General features: G+C 42.2%; 1 protein-coding gene across 4 annotated transcripts in view; it reads right to left on the bottom strand.

The window, feature by feature from the left end:
* The window catches only part of LOC137327928 (nucleobindin-2-like), a 49,557-nt gene that overhangs the window by 23,877 nt on the left and 4,739 nt on the right, over positions 1 to 20,941 (bottom strand). For all 4 annotated transcript variants that reach the window (XM_067993871.1, XM_067993869.1, XM_067993872.1 and 1 more), the window contains exons 2-3: positions 16,372 to 16,509; positions 196 to 303 (exon numbers count right to left, since the gene is read on the bottom strand). In XM_067993871.1, coding sequence (XP_067849972.1) covers positions 196 to 303; positions 16,372 to 16,509 — 246 coding nt within the window. The remainder of the gene's footprint in view (positions 1 to 195; positions 304 to 16,371; positions 16,510 to 20,941) is intronic.

Genomic DNA, 20,941 nt, shown 5'->3' on the forward strand with positions numbered 1-20,941 from the left:
TGGAATCTGACATTGTGTTTTCGCATTATGTCACAGAGGTGCAGCGTGTAGATGACAAATAGGAGGGGGCCGAGGACAGATCCTTGGGGGACTCGAGGCAACGGTGCGGGAGTGAGGAGCGAAGCCATTGCAGGAGATTCTCTGGCTACGACTGGATAGAGCAGAATTATTAACAGCATTCAACACACAGCATACCTTGATTTCTTCTATATCTGCCGTCTGGAGTTTTTCACGGAAATGCCTGTCTGTTTCCAACACATCAATTACTTCTCGGAGGTAACGATCATAATACAACCCAGTGTCCTGCAGGAAAGAGGAAGAAATGAGAATTTGTTAAAAGTACAGAACTCCAGCAAAGTAACTGGATTGTTATTAGTTCTGAAGCCTACGGCCCATTGTGATGCCACGAGGCAGATTTTTTTTGAAAACATAACCTGTTTACCTCCCAGGCAGCCAAATACTGATAACTTACACAATACCTTTGAAAACAAAATGTCTCATGATGTTCCTCAAAGGGCCAAATTGAACACCAAGGAAGAATTAGTTAGGGGAGGTAACTAAAGGTATGGTCAGAGAGACAGGTTTTCAGGAAGCTTTGGAAAGTGGGGAGAGGTGCAGCAAGACAAAAGGGTTTAGGAAGAAATTTCCAGAGTGCAGGTCTGCGATGATTGACGGCCTGCTCTCCAAATGAACTCCCAGTGTATGCAAAACCACTGCAGAAAAACACCTGTAATTCAGTATTAATCATCCAGTCAATGTTGTTACTAGGATTTCAGGAAAGCAAATAATGGGCATATGAAATCATGCTGTGTTCTTTTGAACTATGAAAAAACAACCCGCAGAACACGTATAGATTCTGTACTACCAAACATGGGTTGTGCTTGGAGAGAGAATTTTGAGCTATGTAGGACTGGATGAAGTCTGGTGGTTACAGGTCGGTCACTAATGATGGTAGTTATGGGAGCAATTTGAGGTGATTTATAAAGAGTGCGGTACAACAAACTTGATTCTTAACTTAGTGTACATTGATTTAAGTGCATTGATTTAACGGGCATTGGTACCAATAAGCTAAATAAGCCTCATAACAATCCCATAGGTTTACTCAGATAGGCCAATGTGGAAAAGGCACACAGCTAGGTGCTAGTTTGACTTTACACTAAAGCACATTGGTACAGATTGTTTTGGATGGTACTATAATGACAACAATCCACACAGATTTTTTTTCTAAATGCATGTAACATACATTTTTCAAAACTACAGGAAAACCTCAGCAGAAATGAGTATGGTGTAGCACATCTATTAGGAATTGGTGCTGGACCCTTTTAGCCCCACAGGAGGACAGAAAATGAAATATAAGTGAGATCAGCCAACCTAACACAAACCATGGATTGAACCTAGATCATAGGAATGTGTAGAGCCAGAAGACCATTGCATTCTATCTGGTCACTTCAGCATTTACCCACAGAGACACTAAGGAAGCTCCACGGAACAAAAATTAAGCAATCTTTCCTGCAGAGAAGACATGTTGCACCCAATGGATGCACAGAAAGAAATGTTCCCTTCCCTAGCGCTGTCATTATTTCCAATAGGCTAACTTCCCGCTACCCATAACAAAAGCTTCTGCTCAGTCACTGAGCCACCACTTGCGAGCATGACAGAGTCTGAGGAATTGTGCAGTACTTCTGTAATTATTTCCTAATCCAAAAGATACCTCACTGACTTTAGTAACGTATGTTTCGGCATAGTATACTGGGAAAAATGAGGGCAAGATCAGATCCTTCAACTTATAGAATAATCCTCAATTTCCCTTGCTTATTTAGTACATGCAGGTCAATGGGGATCAAAGGGAAACCTTCCAGTGGTTGATCATAACTGACGCAAAGGAAAAGGGCTGTGGTTGTCACAGGCCAATATTTGCAGCCCCGTGACATCACCACAGTAGTTCTTCAGTTCAACTGCCTTCTACAACTTCATTAATGACATTCCCTCTGTGCAATCATCAGTGAACAGCCCCATTCCTGATCTTTTGACCGTGTTGAGCTCCATTCACAGCTCCTTTAATAATAAAGGAAGCCACACCATCCTAAGCAAGGGTTGGACAACATCCAGGCTTGGACTGACAAATGGCAGGTAACATTTGCACCACGTAAGTGCCAGGCAATTACCATCTCCAACAAGAAAGTGTCTCGTCATGACCTTCAATAGTATCACCATAGCACAGATCCCCACCATCAACACCCCAACTGGAAGATTAACTGAACCAGTAATATCAACACTGTAGCTGCAAGAGCATTGTCGCGGTTCTGTATTCTACAATAAGTGGCTCACCTCCTAACCCCTCAAAGCCTCTCCGCTATTTAAAAAAAACTCAGCTGAGGACAGTAATGATATGTTCATCACGTGCCTGGCTGGGTGCAGCTGTAACAACACTCAAGCAGCCAGGACAAAGCAGTTTGTTTGACCATTGTCCCTACCATTGAACCACGCCCTCCATCACTGGAGCACCGTGGTTGCAGTATGTATGATCTGCAGGGTGCACTGCAGCAACTCACCAATAACCTCTACCACTGAGGACACAAGCAGCAATATTGTGGGAACATCAACTCCTCCAAGTTACACACCATCCAGTCATATAATCGCCATTCCTTCACCATTGCTGGGTATATATTCTGGAAATCCTACCCTAACACCATTGTGGGAGCACCATCACCACAAAAGACTGCAGGCATTTAACAAGGTGGCCCACCACCTTCTTACGGCGACCAAGGATGGCCACTCAGAGGGTTGTGAATCTTTGGAATTCTCTACCCCAGAGGGCTGTGGATGCTCAATCATTGAGTATATTCAAGATGTGGAGATACTGGTGATGGACTGGGGTTGACAAATGTAAACAATCTTACAACACCAGGTTATAGTCCAACAATTCTATTTTAAAATCACAAGCTTTCGGAGATTATCCCCTTCGTCAGGTTTAACCTGACGAATTGTTGGACTATAACCTGGTGTTGTAAGATTGAGTATATTCAAGGCTGAGATAAATACATTTTTGGACTCTAGGGGAAATCAAGGGATATGGGGATCGGGAGAGAAGGTGGAGTTGAGGTCAAAGAACAGCCATGATTATTTAATGGTGGAGCAGGCTCAAGGGCAGTATGACCTACTCCTGCTCCTATTTCATATGTTCGTATGTTCAAATGACACTAAATGTAGCCTTGCTAGGATCGCCCACATCTCAAGAATTTTTTTTTTGAAAAGGCAGGTCTACACCTTGTGAATAAAGTGTGTAGGAATCCCTAGTTGGCCTAACAGCTGCTTCCTGTTTCTATTCTCTCAAATGCTGGTTTATCTGCTGCAGTAATGAGATCCTGAGATATTTTCCAGCTAGCACTTACTTTGAATAAATAATGGTTAAGGAGACTCAAGTACATTCTATTTACATTGCTAAGTCATTCTGAAGTGAATTCAGCACATGCGGCAATGCGGAATAAGCCGGCAGTGAAATGTTGTCATCCCACACCACTGCTGTCACCAACAGACTGGGGTTTTTAAACTGGCACCAAAGGATATCAGAGTCTAATTGTAGGTGAAGACTTCTGAAAGTGGAAGCACAGGTTTCAAAACCTTCTGCGATGCTATTACCCCACTTTGCGAGTTCGAGCAACCAAAAACATTGGAGAGAACAAAGCACTGTGTAAAGATTAGCAAGAGTAATTTAGAATTTATTTCTTTAATGACCTAAATTTTCAATTTTGCTCAACTAAATTCTACGACAGGAATACCAGTGGGTGCCAAGAAGCCCTGATATAACATGCACTGCACTGTACATGACTAAAGAATGGATGCACCGAGGAACGATTGCATGTTGGTGGAATTCAGGTTTGATCCCTCAATCTTCTGAGTTCCTGATCCAAGTCATGCTTCACGGAGTGGTGTCAAACAGTGGCCAGCAATTTCTCAATGGCAAGAAGCAGGAGTCATTCCCATATGAGCCACAGGCTTGGGCACACAAAAGGGTAGTATTACCCACAAATAACACATTTGAATTCTAACAACTGTTTTTTTGTATAACAAGGTCCCACTATGGTCACTGTTGGTGCTATTGTTAGTCACAGTGTCAAAAAGCAATAGGGACGTGGAATTCTGGCAGATAATCAAATCAAAAGCAACTCAGATCAGGCTCTCCCATGCAGTACGGACTGTGCAGACCAAAAGGTTCCAGGTTCAATCGCTGGTCTGAGCGGAGGTATCTGATGTCAGTCAGAGCTGCAGTAAGGGTGCTACAGTTAATCTAAGCAAAAAAATCAGAAATAGCCCCCACTCTTGATCGCTTTCCAGAGCTCCTTATGAAAAGTGCAAGCATATAAAAATTCAGGTGTGGACAGTATCAGGTTTGGCTGTGATGTCACCACAGTTGTTTAGTTGTTCTTGGAACATGGGCGATGCTGGCAAGGCACATTTACTGCCCGTCCCTAGCTTCCGAGAAGGTTGTGGTAAGCCTTCTTGAACCAAGTGCAGTCCTTGTGCTGATGGAGATATAGGGCTCGATATTGCCAGGGCTGTGGGTTCGCGGCGGTGGTGGGGGGGGAGGGGGGGGGGGGGGGCTATTGGGCGCGTGGGTAACACGCCCGGTGAAATCAGTCTGCCCCGCGCGTGATCGCAGCCTAATTGGATCCACTTACCTGGTCTTCCGGGTTCCCCACTGCTGATCTGCGTGACGGGCGGACTGCGCATGCGCAGTAAGGTCTGTCAGCTGGAGGAGCTCTATTTAAAGGGGCAGTCCTCCACTGACTGATGCTGCAACAAATAGCAAAAATTACAGCATGGAGCAGCCCAGGGGGAAGGCTGCTCCCAGTTTAATGATGCCTCACTCCAGGTATCATTAGATAGGATGAGGAGGAGGGGGAGGACAGAGATCTTCCCCCCAGCGGGCAGGAGGAAGCGGCCTGCCTCTGCCACCAAGAAGGCCTGGCTCGAGGTGGCAGAGGAGGTCACCTGCACCACCAACATATCGCCCACCTGCATACAATGCAGGAGGCGCTGCAATGACCTAAGGAGGTCAGCCAAAGTGAGTACACTTACTCATTCCCCTACACTCCGTCTGCCACATCACCGCCCCCACCCCACATCTCCTTCTGCACTGCCAACACTACTCTGTCACATCACCCCTCATACCCCATCCTCATCTTACCTGCACTTACTCAACTCGCCAGTACTCATCCCGCCACTACCACTCAACCCAATCCTCATACAATCTCATACTCACCCTCTCATGCATCTCTTTCACGGTCAGCCTCACTCAACCTGCCACTACCTGTGCTGCAGCCACAGGGCATGCATCACATATGTGCAGTGGGAAGCATAAGGCAAACATGTGAGCATGAAGGGGTTGCACAAGGGTGTTTGAGGGTTTATCATGGTTTTTACTTCTATTTAATTTCTGACCAACTCACATCACATATCATATTGGCACCACTACTGCCACGTCTTTGTGAATCTTGTCTGGTTTGTGCCCTTTCCTGAGGATCACAATGAAGACCCACAACTGATGCCACCCATTGTGTCACTGCAAAGTGGGTGTAGGTGTATTTGCAGGGCTCTCTTGTGCAGACGACAGAGACGTCGGCGATGTCCCCGGTGGCACCCTGGAAGGATGCGGAGGAGAAGTTGTTGAGGGCAGTGGTGACTTTGACAGCGACAGGTAAGAAGATGGTGCTCGGGCCAGCCGGGAGCAGCTCGGCATGAAGGAGTCTGCAGATGTCCACGGCTACATGTCGAGTGACTCTGAGCCTCTGTGTGCACTGCTGCTCAGAGGGGTCCTGGAAGCTAAGCCTTGGTCTGTGGACTCTGTGGCGAGGGTAGTGCCCCCTGCAATGCATCTCTCTCTGCGGTTGCCCTCCCTCCTGCTGTGCAGGTGGATGTGTCACAGCACTGTGTTGTGGAGCTCCACGTGTCAGAGGTGGACGGCGAGGCTGGTGATGCTGTTCGCCCTCCGAGGAGGTCATGACTGCAGCTACGGCAGCCCCCATCCGGAAGATGTACATCTGAGGGGGTCCGCAAGGTAGGTACATGTGTCTGGACACTGGGGTAAGTGTGCAAGTTGGTGAATTTGATTGTCAGGAGGAGGGTGGTGGAGGCCAAACTTTGTCCCAAGTGACAGAGTGACCTCCTGCAATGAGTGAGGGTCTCCCCTCCCCACTTGTCAAATGGACCTATGCAGCTGCCACAGGCTGATAGCTGCAACACGTCCATTTCAACTGGGAGTGTTTCCCCCAGTGTGGGAAACAGTCCCAGTTGTTTCTAAAATCCCACCCCTCCTGACATATTCCCTTAATCAGGTCTGTTAATGACCTGAAATAGCACAATCAATACTGTTAAGTGGCATCCCGCTGGCTTTAATTGCCTGCGGGAGTCCCACATGCGGGGGCTGCGCGCGCACGTCGGCGCGTCTGTGGGGAACCCAGAAGTGGGTGGGTTGGAGGCGGGCTCCTGACCCGCTCCGGGATTCCCCGATTTTCAGAGCCCCCCCCCCCCCCCCCGCCAGGAACGCACCCGATAGCGGGTGCTAAAATGGAGCCCATAGAGTCCAGTGGCAGGGGCACGAATCAAGCAGACAGCCTGTCCTCGATGGTGCTGAGCTTTGTGAATGGTGTTGCAGTTGCTTCAATCTAGGCGAATATTCCATCACACTCCTGACTTGATCCTTGTAGATGGTAAATCAGTCTGCTGACACCTAGGAATGATTTCATTTGGTAGTACACTGGTAAGCATGCTTGCAAAAAATCCCATTGCATAATTAACCCATTTATTTTAAGCTGCTTTTAAACAGGTTTTGTGCCATGCTGCTATAGCCAGGTCCCAATGCTTGTGTATTTTGCAGTCAATGACACCTCCAAAGTAAACTTGCCGAATTTGCTAAGGCCAACAGCTAAGTTTAATTTCCTCTTGTAGGACGTTGGCCAACACCAACATGTTAAGCAACGCGCTAAAAGATGAAATAACCCCTCAACTGTCTAAGCTTACATATGACCCGTTAAAGAGGAAGCTGCTTCTTCATAACATGATATGTATGCCCAAAGAAAATAGAATTAAACCAAATAAACAAAAGTAAAAGATTTTGTTGGAACACGCTTAGAAGACCAAGTAACCCAGAGAGGAATGCTGAACATCATGAATAACAAAACAGCTATAAAGCACCACATGTATGTTTATAGTGTTTATTTTAAATTCAAAATGAGCCAGTGCCTAAAGTGCACAACACATTAAGATTGAAAGGAGTAGCAGATAAGTCAAGAAGTAAATGATTAGATGACATCAAGCTTGGGTTTTAAAGGCCTTTAAATTGTTGGAAAGGAGAGAAAATTGACGGCTGTAGTTTAAAAATGTACTTGTAAAGAAATGTTTCAAAATGGGATTAGGCCAAGTCCAACTTAAATGCATGATGGCTGACTTGAACATTTTTCTATGATCTACTTCGCGCATCCAGATCAACAAAATTCAAGTTTCACTTTAAATAATAACAGGAGACTGTTATATTCCAAGTATAGAGTCATTCTATGATTCATTTGTTGAACCAGTGACCACATACTGCATGGAATTTATATACCCTAGAGCAGAGAGCAGCCTAGCAAGAAGTAACAGTAGAACAAAGAAAAACACAATACAGGATCAATTAAGCAATTCTGGATTACAGTCCACAGTACAAATGTACTTCAAAGACAAACAGCAAGTACAGTTTACTTGAACCAAACACTTTTATGATCAAAGCCATATCCTAACAGCCACAGAGGATATGAATTTCAGGACCTATTATATTTAACTACCAGGCCAATAATTTATATGAAAATAGGCCACCCATGAAGGATCCACAAAATCTACAGGATCTTTGCCAATACTCATAACATTATCTTTGATCAACAGTTGGGCAAGATGCTTCCTTGCAAGTATGGCATTTAACTGTCAATATCTTGTTGCATCAGTTCTAGCAAAATAACCAAGAATGGAGAGTCTCAAGTTTCAATTCCAGCCTTGTTTTACCATGCAAACTCAGCTGTCCTCGCTTTGCTAGCTCTGGGTAAGGCAGCTAACTGCAACAATTGTAACATTAGGCAGCCTAAATCTGGGGGGGGGGGGGGGGGGAAGAGAAAAATGGGAGCCATGGTCTGGAATCTGGTCAACTCAAGTAACTTATAGTTGGAAGCAGAAACCAGAGCCTGCCCTTTCATAGATTTCCAGAAAAAGGCTGGTGGGGATCCAGAAACAACAGCAATAGCAATAAAAAAAATCATACCGGATGAAGGCTTATGTTCCTCTGAAGACTGCACCCCCACGCACCCCCCCCCAGGTCGGTCAGCTCTCTCCACAATCCTGCACAACCGGGAGCTCTCAAGAACATTTGCCATAGACAAATTCTAGCTGGTATGAGAAGGAAATCACCTGGCCAGGCTAACTCCTCCTCAAGGGCTAGACTGTGGCCTTCCCACAAGCTGACTGACAAAATTCCACCTCATCCAACATGACACTTTCTGTCACCTCCAAATTAAATATTATATTACAACTAAGAACCAGCAATGCTTCGTACATTCAGTGAGCTAACTGCCCTAACCCCTCATCCACCAACAAACCAATAATTATACCTTCCTTCTCCATCAAGCCCACCCTACGACGAACGGTGTTTACCTCAAAATACAGCACAGAAAACCTGGAATAAGACCTAGCCCACCAGGCAGCAGAGAGGGAATGGAGAATGGTCTGGAGACAAGCATGGCGCACTGTGGCTGCAGTGTGTACCATCCACAGGATGCACTGCAGCAACTCGCCAAGGCTTCATTGACAGCACCTCCCAAACCCGCGACTTCTACCACCTAGAAGGACAAGAGCAGCAGTCACATGGGAACAACACCACCTGCACGTTCCCCTCCAAGTCACACACCTTCCCGACTTGGAAATATATCGCCGTTCATTCATCGTCGCTGGGTCAAAATTCTGGAACTCCCTTCCTAACAGCACTGTGGGAGAACCGTCACCACACGGACTGCAGCGGTTCAAGAAGGCGGCTCACCAGCACCTTCTCAAGGGCAATTAGGGATGAGCAATAAATGCCGGCCTCGCCAGCGACGCCCACATCCGATGAACGAATGAAAAAAAACACTGCATGCAAAGTAGGTTAGAGCCAACTCAAGATGAAACACTGAACATGCTGCACTCCCTGCCCCTAGAAACCCCACAGATTAGACCCTTCCCTGAAGGATGACTGCTAGAGGGATTGCAGGCAGAAAAAAACACTGTTCATACCCTACATCCACCAGTTGCTTTTTATCCCATCATTCTGATCTGGGGGTTTGAACCCAATGCCAAAAGGTGAAAGGTCAATGTTTAATATACTGCACTGCCCACCCCCTTGACATAGCCCTTTTAAGTGGCTGTATTCTCTAAACGAAGACTCTTCAAAGCCACTATTACAGGAAAGGACTGTAGCCAAATTGAACACATTCTGCTGCATTCTTATGTATAAATGGTCAGTCCTACAGGAAACCAACAGCATCACAGGCCCACAAAAATGTGGGTGTATAAATTTGCTATTGGATTAAGGCTACCTGTTCCAGCAGACTAAAGACAGTGAGTTGGTCCCAGGTGTCAGCTCCATACCTGAACTTAATAAATTTGGATAAAAATTATTTCCAAGGGCTCTTCAGTAGCTTAATGTGTAAATACACTACAATTTTGTGGAACTGAGACATAGAGACCAGAAAAGTCAATACATTCAGTCCTAATTTGAGCAGAGTTGGTTGATCTCAGTTGGACCTCTAGGAAGGGGGGAAAAAAAAAGTTTGGGCTCCTAGATCTGATCACTATCCATTGACCTCTGCTCGAAGATGTGCCTATACAGAAATTAGGTAAGGACAGATCTAGTTTGCCTACAATGCACCCACTTACAACTGGCCACCACTCATTATCTAGCCGATGCATCGAGAATAAACCACTTGGGCAAGGTGATTGAAGGCATCTTGCACCTGTGGAACTGTGCCCCAGAATAAGTCACTGCCTTCAGGAGAAAAGAGAAAATGACAATTGATGATTTTCCTACTATGCTTTCATCTCAAATCCTTGAAGCATCAACTTAACTGTGTTGTTTTAACAACATAGCATTCGTGTTTGATTATTAATACCATGACATCTGGGGGAAATGGCAAAACTGAATATCAAATCAAACTTGAAAGTGCAAATGATAATGCAGCTTTGATGGGTTCAGTATGTGTTTTAATTTATTTACTTTTCAGATGGTTAAACTCCATTTGCAAGAGTCAGGCTAATAAATGAGAAATTATGCCCACACATACAACTCACCTACAAAGGCTTCAGTGCCGTTTAAATGCCTCATTAATGTAGATATTTCTCATTCAGACACCTTTTCCAGCAATCTGTACAAACAGTTTCGTTAAATAGGTCAAGAAGTCAAGCATATCTCTATCACTTTCAGCTGGTCTTGATCATTCCTTTGTTACCTGCACTGTTTCTGCAATTGGCTTTATTGATCCAAGGGAAGCCCTCCTTAACAAAAAAAAATCAGACGCCACATAAATGAGGTTTTGTAGGACCAGTCACATTGGATTCTGTGTCCTAATTGAAATTACACTGATCTACAGTAAAACAGTGGAAAATAGACAAACACAGTATGTGCCAAGAACTATTCTGACTGAACAAAATGGATGGATCCTTTTTGGTAATACTGACACTTGTGTGATGCTATTATGCATGAGTATTTTGGGAATTATACAGAAACACACATAATTGTTCACCAGCCATATGGCCAAGGCTAGAAAGAAAAAATATAAACACATGTATTTTTTTTTAAATGTCTGCAATCATGGCTGAACACACTGAAATGTTCTCATTTCCACTGCCTGTACCAGGCCAAACTGGATATGGGACAAATGACTACAATCAGGGCATCATTCTCTGGAGGACAGCAAGTAACTGAGTGAAAAGAGCTAGATTGAGGTTATTCCACCATTTTCTCCAGTGTAGTACTTTCAGAACTTTGCATTAATCTTTCTACCAGGCATCTATCTATTGAATACATTCTGGAAAAGTGAATAATTTATAGGTCAAACATTTGAGGTCTGCCACTCAACAAACTATCTCAGGGGCCTTAGGGAATTCATACAGCAAGAGTTAAAGCTTATTTTTAAATAATATTGTTCTGACATTCTTTTGAGGACTTTTTTTTTTGCATTTTATGTCCATCAAGTTGAGGGGTGTTAAATGTCAGGGAATGGAACACATTGCATTTTGGGCACCCAGTGTCATCAAACACTCCCAGATCAGTTATAGTACGGTTATACCAGTGATAAGTAAAACTCCCTCTACTCTCCCATACCAATCTTAGAATAGCACCCCCAGTGCACCAACGTGACAACCTTTTTCCCATAACAGCCTCCCTCCAAGGGAGAATGCCAACTATTACCAATGCTCACGACGAATTAGATTACAACTATACAAACTCATTTCATGACCAACAGACAGAGAAGACTTTAATCTCATTAGTCTGCAACATCCAGTTCTCTTGTGTTTATATTCTTCATTGCACCTCACAAATTAGTAAGTCGATGGAGCTGATCCACAAAAAACTGTGCACCATTAAAGTACAAACAAACAAAACAATTGTAAACATTTATTTGTACAGATATACCCACATACAGCAAGACCTGAACAACATCCAGGCTTGGGCTGATAAGTGGCAAGTAACATTCGTACCATACAAGTGCCAGGTAATGACCATCTCCAACAAGAGAGAGACTAACCATCTCTCCTTGACATTCAATGGCATTAGCATCACCATTGACCAGAAACTCAACTAGTCCAGCCACTCAAATGCCAGAGGCTGGGTATTCTGCAGCGAGTGGCCACCTCCTGACTCCCCAAAGCTTCTCTACTACTTACAAGGCACAATAGTCACCACTTGCCTGGATAGGTGCAGCCACAACAACACTCAAGAAGTTCAATGCCAATCACTTTAAAGCAGTCTGCTTGATCGGCACCCCATCCACCAGCTTAAACATCCACTCTCTCCACCACTGGCATACCGTAGCTGCAGTGTGTTCTATCTACAGGATATACTGCAGCAAGTTGCCACGGCTTCTTCACAGCCCCTCCCAAACCCACGACCATCACCACCCAGAAGTATAAGGGTAGCAGGTGCATAGGAACACCATTCCCTCCAAGTCTCACACTATCCCGACTTGGACATATATCACCGAGTCAAAATCCTGGAAGTCCCTACCTAACAGCATTGTCAGAGTACTTTCACCACATGGACTACAGCAGTTCAAAAAGAAAGCCTACTACCACCTTCTCAAGAACAACTAGGGATACGCAATAAATCCAGGCCTCATCAGTGACGCCCATAGCCAGAGAATAAATTTAAAAAATAAGCAGAATTATCAACATGAAGATGAACTATGGGGAACGCTTTGGATCTCGAGTTATCAGGTGAGTCTACAGATGGACGCACTGTCTGTCCGAATGGTAGAGCATGCTTGAGGGGCCATATGGCCTACTCCTGTTCTTATTAAGTGTAACATCTGGGTGGTACATTAAAAAAGGATGTGCGATTTTAATGAGAGAAACAGAAGATGTAAATAGAATGCAGGTGAATGTTGCTTTACAGCTCACAGGTCTAATTGCTCTGTAATCTTCAAATGAATGATGGTTCACTTAAAGTTTGGGTTGCAAATGACAACCACAGGTTTGCCTAATTGGCATGTCAAGTAACATGTTGCTGATAGTGCAGAACATGGTATGTTCTTGGAGAGGAAGTGCAGAATATGGTATGTTCTCAGAGAGGGGGAGCTGAAACACACCATTTTGAGATTGCTTTACACCTTAAGAAAGAGCAGAGTGCAGGTGCTAGAAAGTGTAAATTATTCAAAATGTAGGATTTTAGAAAGTTTAACTTTCTTATATCTTTTTAAATAGCTGCACAAACCAAGTTCACCCATGACTTAAATGGTTGGTTTCTACGACTAGCCACATTCAAACTCATGTCCCATGGCTGACTTTTTCTCATGTCACTCTATACAAGCAATGCCAATCAATTAAAAACAGTTAACTTGCATGTGCCACTCAACATTTTGTAGAAAAAGCAGCCCTCCAAACCACACTACTGAATTCTAGGAAAACCAAAAGGGGTAAGATTGAAATTCTAGGAGAGTTGAGGCAAACAAAAGACCCATTAGAAACTCCCATGTGTTTCTAATTAAAGGACTGCCAGGCGAGGTGAGCATAGAATATGAATGGTACACAAGAGAATAGCAAAGGAAGTTTCCCCTCAAATTGGGATGTCTCCTTATTGTAACTTAGATGCTGGAACAGGAAAAGAGCTTCATACCCAAGAAGAAGTTTGGCCTGCATCAAACTAATTAAAATCTGACCACTATAGTCCCTGATATGCATCCATCAAATTGAATGACACCTTAAAATGGATCCATGTAACAAATGAATCATCCTGGTTGGTTATCAATAATGAAGTATCCTAAAAAGTGATTTATTTTGTTGAAGTAAAGGCATTAATAGATCATACTCTTCACCTCTGATGCAGATAGTTTTTAAAAGTTTGCAGAAGATTTGGACAGACAGAACATTAAGAAAGTTGTAAGAAACTTAGGAAACAGGTCTTTTAAGCAGAAGAATTATTAAGTGTGAAAGCTGAAATATTAAGAAGGTTACATGTTTAATTTGACAAATGAACTTGTAAAGGTGCATCAGAATTGTTGGTAATTAGCTCCAAGTCTTGAGCACAGTGTGACGGTGAAATAGCAGTATATCAATACAGAGAGAGATAATGTATGTGAACGGTTAGTTAAGCCAGAATAAAAACAACCAGAGCAGACAACAACCACGGAAAGTGAATCACTGCAGACACCAAGTGGCAGGCAGAACAGCCAAGGCTGAAGCAACCAATCTGGACATGAATGGTAAATTCAAACCCATTTCTCAAATGTGCATCTGATAGATGGGAAGAGAAGGAGGAGGAATGATTTGATGACATTTGATATTCCTCATATAAATTATGGATTTACAATTGTAACTATTGTACAATTTCAAATCCTGCAATACAGCCAACCTAGAGATGGTTAATAAGGGGATGCAACCAAATTCCACCCTAAAACAGCCAATAGTAGTTGGAAGTTCAATTTTATTAATTCATAGTTTCATGGAAAAAGGAATAGTTGTTTCCATCAGAACAAAAGTAAAACTGCAACATCTGTACAAATAAAAGATGTCGGTCACAGCAATATATTTTGTATTGATTCTGTGGAGAAAATTCCTTCTGTGTAATTTTAGCAAAACAGTTGACAACGGTAATTTTTCACAAGTTATTCACGGGAGGAATTTCATCCCCTTTGAAGCCACAACAAAATTAATTTTATGCAGTTAGTCATGGTTTTGGATTAAGATCACAGAATGACAATACACAGATTTTACCCACAGACTGGAGAGAAATGTTGGCCTAGGCTTTCTGGCTCCCTTCCACCAGTGTGGAGTGGATAGGGTCAGAAATGTGCATTACTACATCCCCACCTCCTCTGTTTCCTGAAGGGTGCATGCAAATCATAGCATAATTAAGGAAACATGGCCTCCACCATATTTCCTGCTATTTGCCTTGATTGGACACAGTAAGGCCACATCATTTAAATCAGTGAAAGGAGAAAAAAAATGTTGCTAACATTGAGGGCCTCTGCCATGGTTCTACAAGTAATGCCATCTAGAGGCCCAGAAGAGGGCAAGAAATGTGTTTGTTTTTTTAAAAAAAACACTTTTTACTGGCAGGTCAGAGACCGCCAGCATTTGCATGCAGTGGCTGGCCTCCGTAGCGTACTAATACTGATTTTTGTGGGATTCCCTGGCACAAGCTGGGGAGTCCACTTCAGTATGCAAATGATCCTAGGGGTAGATATAGAGACAGGGTCAGGGAGACATTAGCAGAGCAGGTGGAAGTCCCACCTTGCCAGAGGACCCCCAATCGGAGAGCCTAGGCTGATGCGTTTAGAATTTGCATTTTTAGGCTGTGTTCACAGCAGCATCATAATGCCTAAAGTAGGATACACAACGAAGGATGGACGGAAGGAACGCCCACCCGCCCCTGGGAGCTTATGTTTTTTCAAGCTACATAATGATTGGGCTAATGCAACTGCCATCAGGACATATCATTACTTTAAATTCAGCTGAACAAAAAGGCTTCAATGCATGTTGAAGAAAAAGGGTGTTACTTCAAAACAAACTGGAGAAGGATCTGAATCCAAAATTTTGCTATTATCTGTATCATTCAATCAAATGAAATGCATGGTTATTACAATAACAGTCATATAATAGAAAAGAACAGCATCAGTCCGAGTCCTATGCAGTTTTGAGCACCGGCCAAAGAACATATGGCTGAGCACGACTATCCACTCACATAATACCAAAATTACATGAACACTTTGGGGTTTAAATGATATTGACAAGTCACTTGAACTTCACTTCTACTCTGTCGGAGGCACAACCATATGTTAAGAGTTTAGGAAAGAGACATCAAGAGGAATTCTAGAATTTAGAGGGGGGGGGGGGGGGGGGAGGAGGGAGATATAACCCATGCCAAAAAAAATTGGAAGAGGGGAAATACATCTTCCCCCTTCAGCAGTTGCATCTATGGTCCGTAGTGCATTAACAGCTTGCCACATTCCAATCCATTTGTTTTCCTATAGGTAGCACACAGCTTAAGCTTCAAAAGGCTGCTTACAAGCTACACAAACACAAGAGGAGCCTTCAGTGGCAGAATTACACTGCATTATATCCTGTAGTGTCTGTTAATCCTTTGTTTCTTTCCCCCCATGGCACATACCCATTGCCAAAAAACACTGCATACTGTGCTTCAGGACAAATAGAATGGTCAACTGTTGCTTCCTACTATTACTTTATGAAACTGGGACACATATGCACCCATTACACAAATGATTTTGTTCCCCTGGATACTGTATTTACTTATCTCAGAACATGTTAATTATTTTACTCTTTCACTATTAGATATACTGTTCTATCAGCCACTCATTACTCTTGGTTACCTTTACGAAACACCAGACAGCTCCTATAAAATTGACATGGGTATCAGGAGGAGGGAATAAAGCCTTGCATAACTTGTTAAGGATCAATTACTTAAGATACATTCAGTTCACTCGCTGGCCTGAGTTTATACATTTATTACTCAAACATATACAAAGGCAGAATTTTGAACATCTCTAGTGCAAACAAACCATCAATGATTCTATATATAAATAGCCAACATTCAGAAATATTATTTACTTTTTAGACCTGTAGAATGATTGGACCACTTACTGGAGTTTCAACCGTTGCCTGCACAACTGGCTCTTCTATTTCTTTCACTTTTATTTTGTCGATTGGTACAGCTTCAGCAGCAACAAGGAGACAGAGCAGCAGCCAACAGTGAGACATTGATACACTTTTCCAATGCATCTACAGTGTACAAAGAAAAGCAATATCAGAGATTTTCCTCATAACAATTACAGATTTATTCATTCAACTGGAGTATTTCAATTAATCAACCAAATAGTAAAATGGATGGCACATGATCATTCCTATAAACATCACAATCGGTTGTTAATTCAGCAAACTTACATTCTCTGCTGACGTAGTGTAAATAGTCACATAGTAACACAGAACCCGTTGAGTTGAACACTCAAAATATATAATCATTTTATTCATCGATATAAATATGGTGGTCACAAGTGTGCTCTTTGACATAATAAAGCACTGCACTGAAGTACAGTATGTGATATTTCATTATTCAAACATACTCTACATAGTCTGAAGCAATAAAATTCTAATTGTAATCTTAATGTATGAACTTTACAAGAACATACTCTACACTTCATTGTAAAAAAAATGCAGGTCCAAAATCCCAAGCTTTTCAATTGAAAAATCAGCACAAAAGACACCTAGATATAGTCGACTGGACTGGAGGAGTAAATGGATTTACTGCTGTGTCAGTTTTAGCTTATTGGTAAGTATGCAATTGAGTGTGGAACTGAACCACACAGATGAGGACGGTCCCAAGTTGGATCCCAGCCAAGGCAGCAACAGAACCATAATAATTGGTCTCAATGCTCCTGTGCTGGGGAAGAGGGCAAACAGTGAAGTTTCCACTCTTAATCACTAACCAATGACTCTTGCTAGGAAGTATGGATGCCAGATGAGGGTAAGATTGGACTCAGTGGTGATGCCTTTGGCACTCATGGTCCATGCTTATGTGTGAAAATAACTACTTGGGTGAGGTAGTGGGGGATGGCTAGCACCTACAGAATCAAATCTCAACATTAATCAGCTTCTTCAGAACAAGGAAAGATAGTTTAATTTTTAAAATAAGATTGTCCAGCTCTATCGCTCGACCCTTTCACTGCCTCTATTTTGTCAGACTGCTTGTCCAACATGAGCTGTAATTTCCTCCAGTTAAACACTAGGAAAACCAAAGCCATCATCTTCAGCCCCTGTTACAAACTCCATACCCTTGCCACTGATTCCATCCCCTTGCCCAGCCAGTGTCTCAGATGAATCAGACTGTTCAAACTCAGGATCATATTCGACCCCGAGCAGAGTTTCCAGCCCCATATCATCTCCATCACAAAGACCGCCTACTTCAGCCTCCCTATTATTACCCTCCTCCATCTCTAACTCAGACTATCTGTTGCTGAAATCCTTATCCATGCCATTGGCACCTTCAGACTCGACTATTACAATGCTCTCCTGGCCGGGCTCCTATCTTCTACACTCTAAACTTCAACTCATCCAAAGCTCTGTAGCCATATCCTCCTCACCCTATCCTTGATGACTGACATTGACGCCTGGTTCCCCAACACCTCCAATTTAAATTTCACATTCTCATGTTAAATCACTTCAACTTCATGACCTCACCCCTCCCTAACTACAGACCCCTAAAATCTCCATTCCTGACTCTGGCCTCTTGTGCAACCCTCCCCCTCTTCACCTCAACATTGGCAGACTTGCCTTCAGCCCCCTCGGCCCCATGTTCTGGAATTCCCTCCCTAAACCTCTCCACCTCCCTCTTCCCCTTTAAGACTCTCCATAAAGCCCAATTCCTTGATCAAGCTTTTGGTCACCCCTCCTGTTATTTCCATCTTTGATTCAGCATCCATTTTTTTAAAAATTGCACCTCTGAAGCACGTTGGGAATTATTTCTACGTTAAAAATAGTCAAAAAGAAAATTATTGCTGTTGTTTGCTTCGTGTAATGTGATGCCAAAGAAGTTAGATCATCGGAGTGGATTGTCCAAATGTTAACCAGATAATGTAACTTTTTAGGTACTATGCTTTACTTCGAGTCTACAGCGCAGAAACAGGCCATTTGGCCCAAATGGTCTATGCCAGCTTGTATGCTCCACACGAGCCTCCTCCCTCCCTACTTCATCTAACGTTATCAGCATATCCTTCTATTCCTTTCTCCTTTGTGTATTTATCTAGCTTCCCCTTAAATACATCCATGCTATTTGCCTCAAATACTCCTTATGATAGCGAGTTCCATATTCCTACCACTCAAGTTTCTCCTGAATTCCCTATTGGATTTATTAGTGACTATCTTATATTGGATGACCTCTAGTTTTGTTCTCCACCACAAATGGAAACATTTTCTCAATGTCTACCTTATCAAACTCTTTCATTATCTTAAAGACCTCTATAAAGGTCACCCCCATAGTCTTTTCTTTTCTAGAGAAGAGCCTCCAGCCTGTTTAGTCTTTCCTGAAAAGTATATCCTCTCAGTTCTAGTATCATCCTAGTAAATCTTTTTTGCACCTTCTCCAATGCCTCTATATCCTTTTAATAATGCGGAGACCAGAACTGTGCACAATACTCCAAGAGTGGTCTAATCAGGGTTCTATACAAGTTTAACATAAATTCTCTGCTTTTCAATTCTATCCATCTAGAAATGAATCCCAGTGTTTGGTTTGCCTTTTTTAAAATAGCCTTATTAAGCCACATCACTACTTATAGTGATTTGTGTATCCGTATCCCAAGATCCCTTTATTCCTCTACCCCATTTAGACTCTTCTTATTCAAGCAATATATGGCCTCCTTATTCTTCCTACAAAAATGCACCACCTCACTTATCTATATTGAAATTCATTGGCCAATTACACAACCATCCTGCAAGTTTATTAATGTCTTATTGCATTTTGACGCATTCTTCCCTTGTGTTAACTACAACTCCCAATTTGGTGTCGTCCACAAAATTTTGAAATTCTACTTCTGATTCCAAAATCCAAATCATTGTTGTAAATTGTGAACAACAGCACCGATCCCTATGGAACACCACTTCCCACCTTTTGCCAATTTGAGTAACTACCCTTAAACGCTAATCTGTTTTCTGGCCATTCTGCTGCCTGTCCCCTGACTCCACATGCTCTGACCTTTGTCATGAGTCTACAATGTGGTACCTTATCAAAGACCTTTTGAAAATCCAAATATATTACATCTACTACATTACTCTTGTCTTCTTTGTTACTTCAAAGAATTCAATAAGGTTGGTCAAGCAGGACTTTCCTTTCCGAAATTCGTGCTGATTACTTTTTATTATATTTTCATTTTCTAGATGTTTTTCTATTACATCTTTGAGTAGAGATTCCATTATCTTTCCCACACCGACATTAACCTATCTTCTTTTTTTTAAATATAGGAATAACATTAGCTGTCTGCCAGTCCTCTGGCACTATTCCCTTTTCTAATGGATTTTTATATTTGCACATATGTAATAGTGCTTCTGCTATCTCTTCCCTAACATGCATGGATACAATCCATCCGGAGCAGGGGTTTTATCCTCTCTAAGTTTGATTAGTTCAGCAATTATCTCACCCCTTTCTATCTTAAATGTCTTTATACCTTTTTTGATCTCTTCTTCTAATGTCATACCCACCTTGCTAGTGTCCCTGATAAATAATGAGGCAAAGTAAATATTCAATATTTCTGCCATTTTGCTGTCTTATTTATGTCTTTCCAATTATTATTTTAAACCTTATTATGTTATGATCAGTTTATATTGTGCATCCCTTAGTGGCCCTATCCATATCCTGATTTTTCTTTTGTTATTTATGTGTCTGTCGAATACTTTACTATTTCTTTTTATAATCCTTGATAATTTAATTTCATAGTTCCTCCTAGCTTTCCTAATCATTTTTTTTACATCCTTCCTAACCTCTCTGTATTCCCTTTTGTCATCCTCTCCTTTTTGTCTATGTACTTAGGTGTATGTCTTTTTTTTAAGTTTCAATTTTACCCTTATCTCTTTATTCATCCATGCTGTTTCATTATTGGCTAGTTGGTTCTTGTTTTTTATCCTGAACTCTATTGATCATTGTTTTAAATATTCCCCACTGCTGTTCTGTCAGTCAAAGTTTTTTCCCCAATTTACCTTCCCTAGTTCCATTCTCATCCACTCAAAATTAACTTCTTTCCAATCTATTACTTTGGTCTTTGTCTTACTCAAATTATTATTTTAAAACCTTATTATGTTTTGATCGCTATTGACTAGATGCGCCCCGTGTTTACTTCTCTTATCCGCTCTGGTTCATTTCCCATTATTAGATCCAGCAGTGATTCCTCTCTTACTGGGCTTCTCATATACTGGGTAAGAAAGGAGTCATGTACAAACTGTAAAACCTCCATTCCCCACCTCTTGCCAGTTTATTTGGGGGAAGTTGAACTCTCCCATGATTATTATTTGATGTTTTTACTCATTTCATAGATTTGCCCACATATTTCTTTCTCCACCATTAGGTGGTCTGTAGAATACACCTATTAACATTATCGATTCCTTCTAACCCTTTGTCTCAATCCATAAGGATTCTGTTTATATCTTATTCCTTATGTCCCTTTTTTCT

Source organism: Heptranchias perlo, chromosome 12, assembly GCF_035084215.1.
Source record: "Heptranchias perlo isolate sHepPer1 chromosome 12, sHepPer1.hap1, whole genome shotgun sequence".
In the NCBI taxonomy this organism is placed as follows: domain Eukaryota; kingdom Metazoa; phylum Chordata; class Chondrichthyes; order Hexanchiformes; family Hexanchidae; genus Heptranchias; species Heptranchias perlo.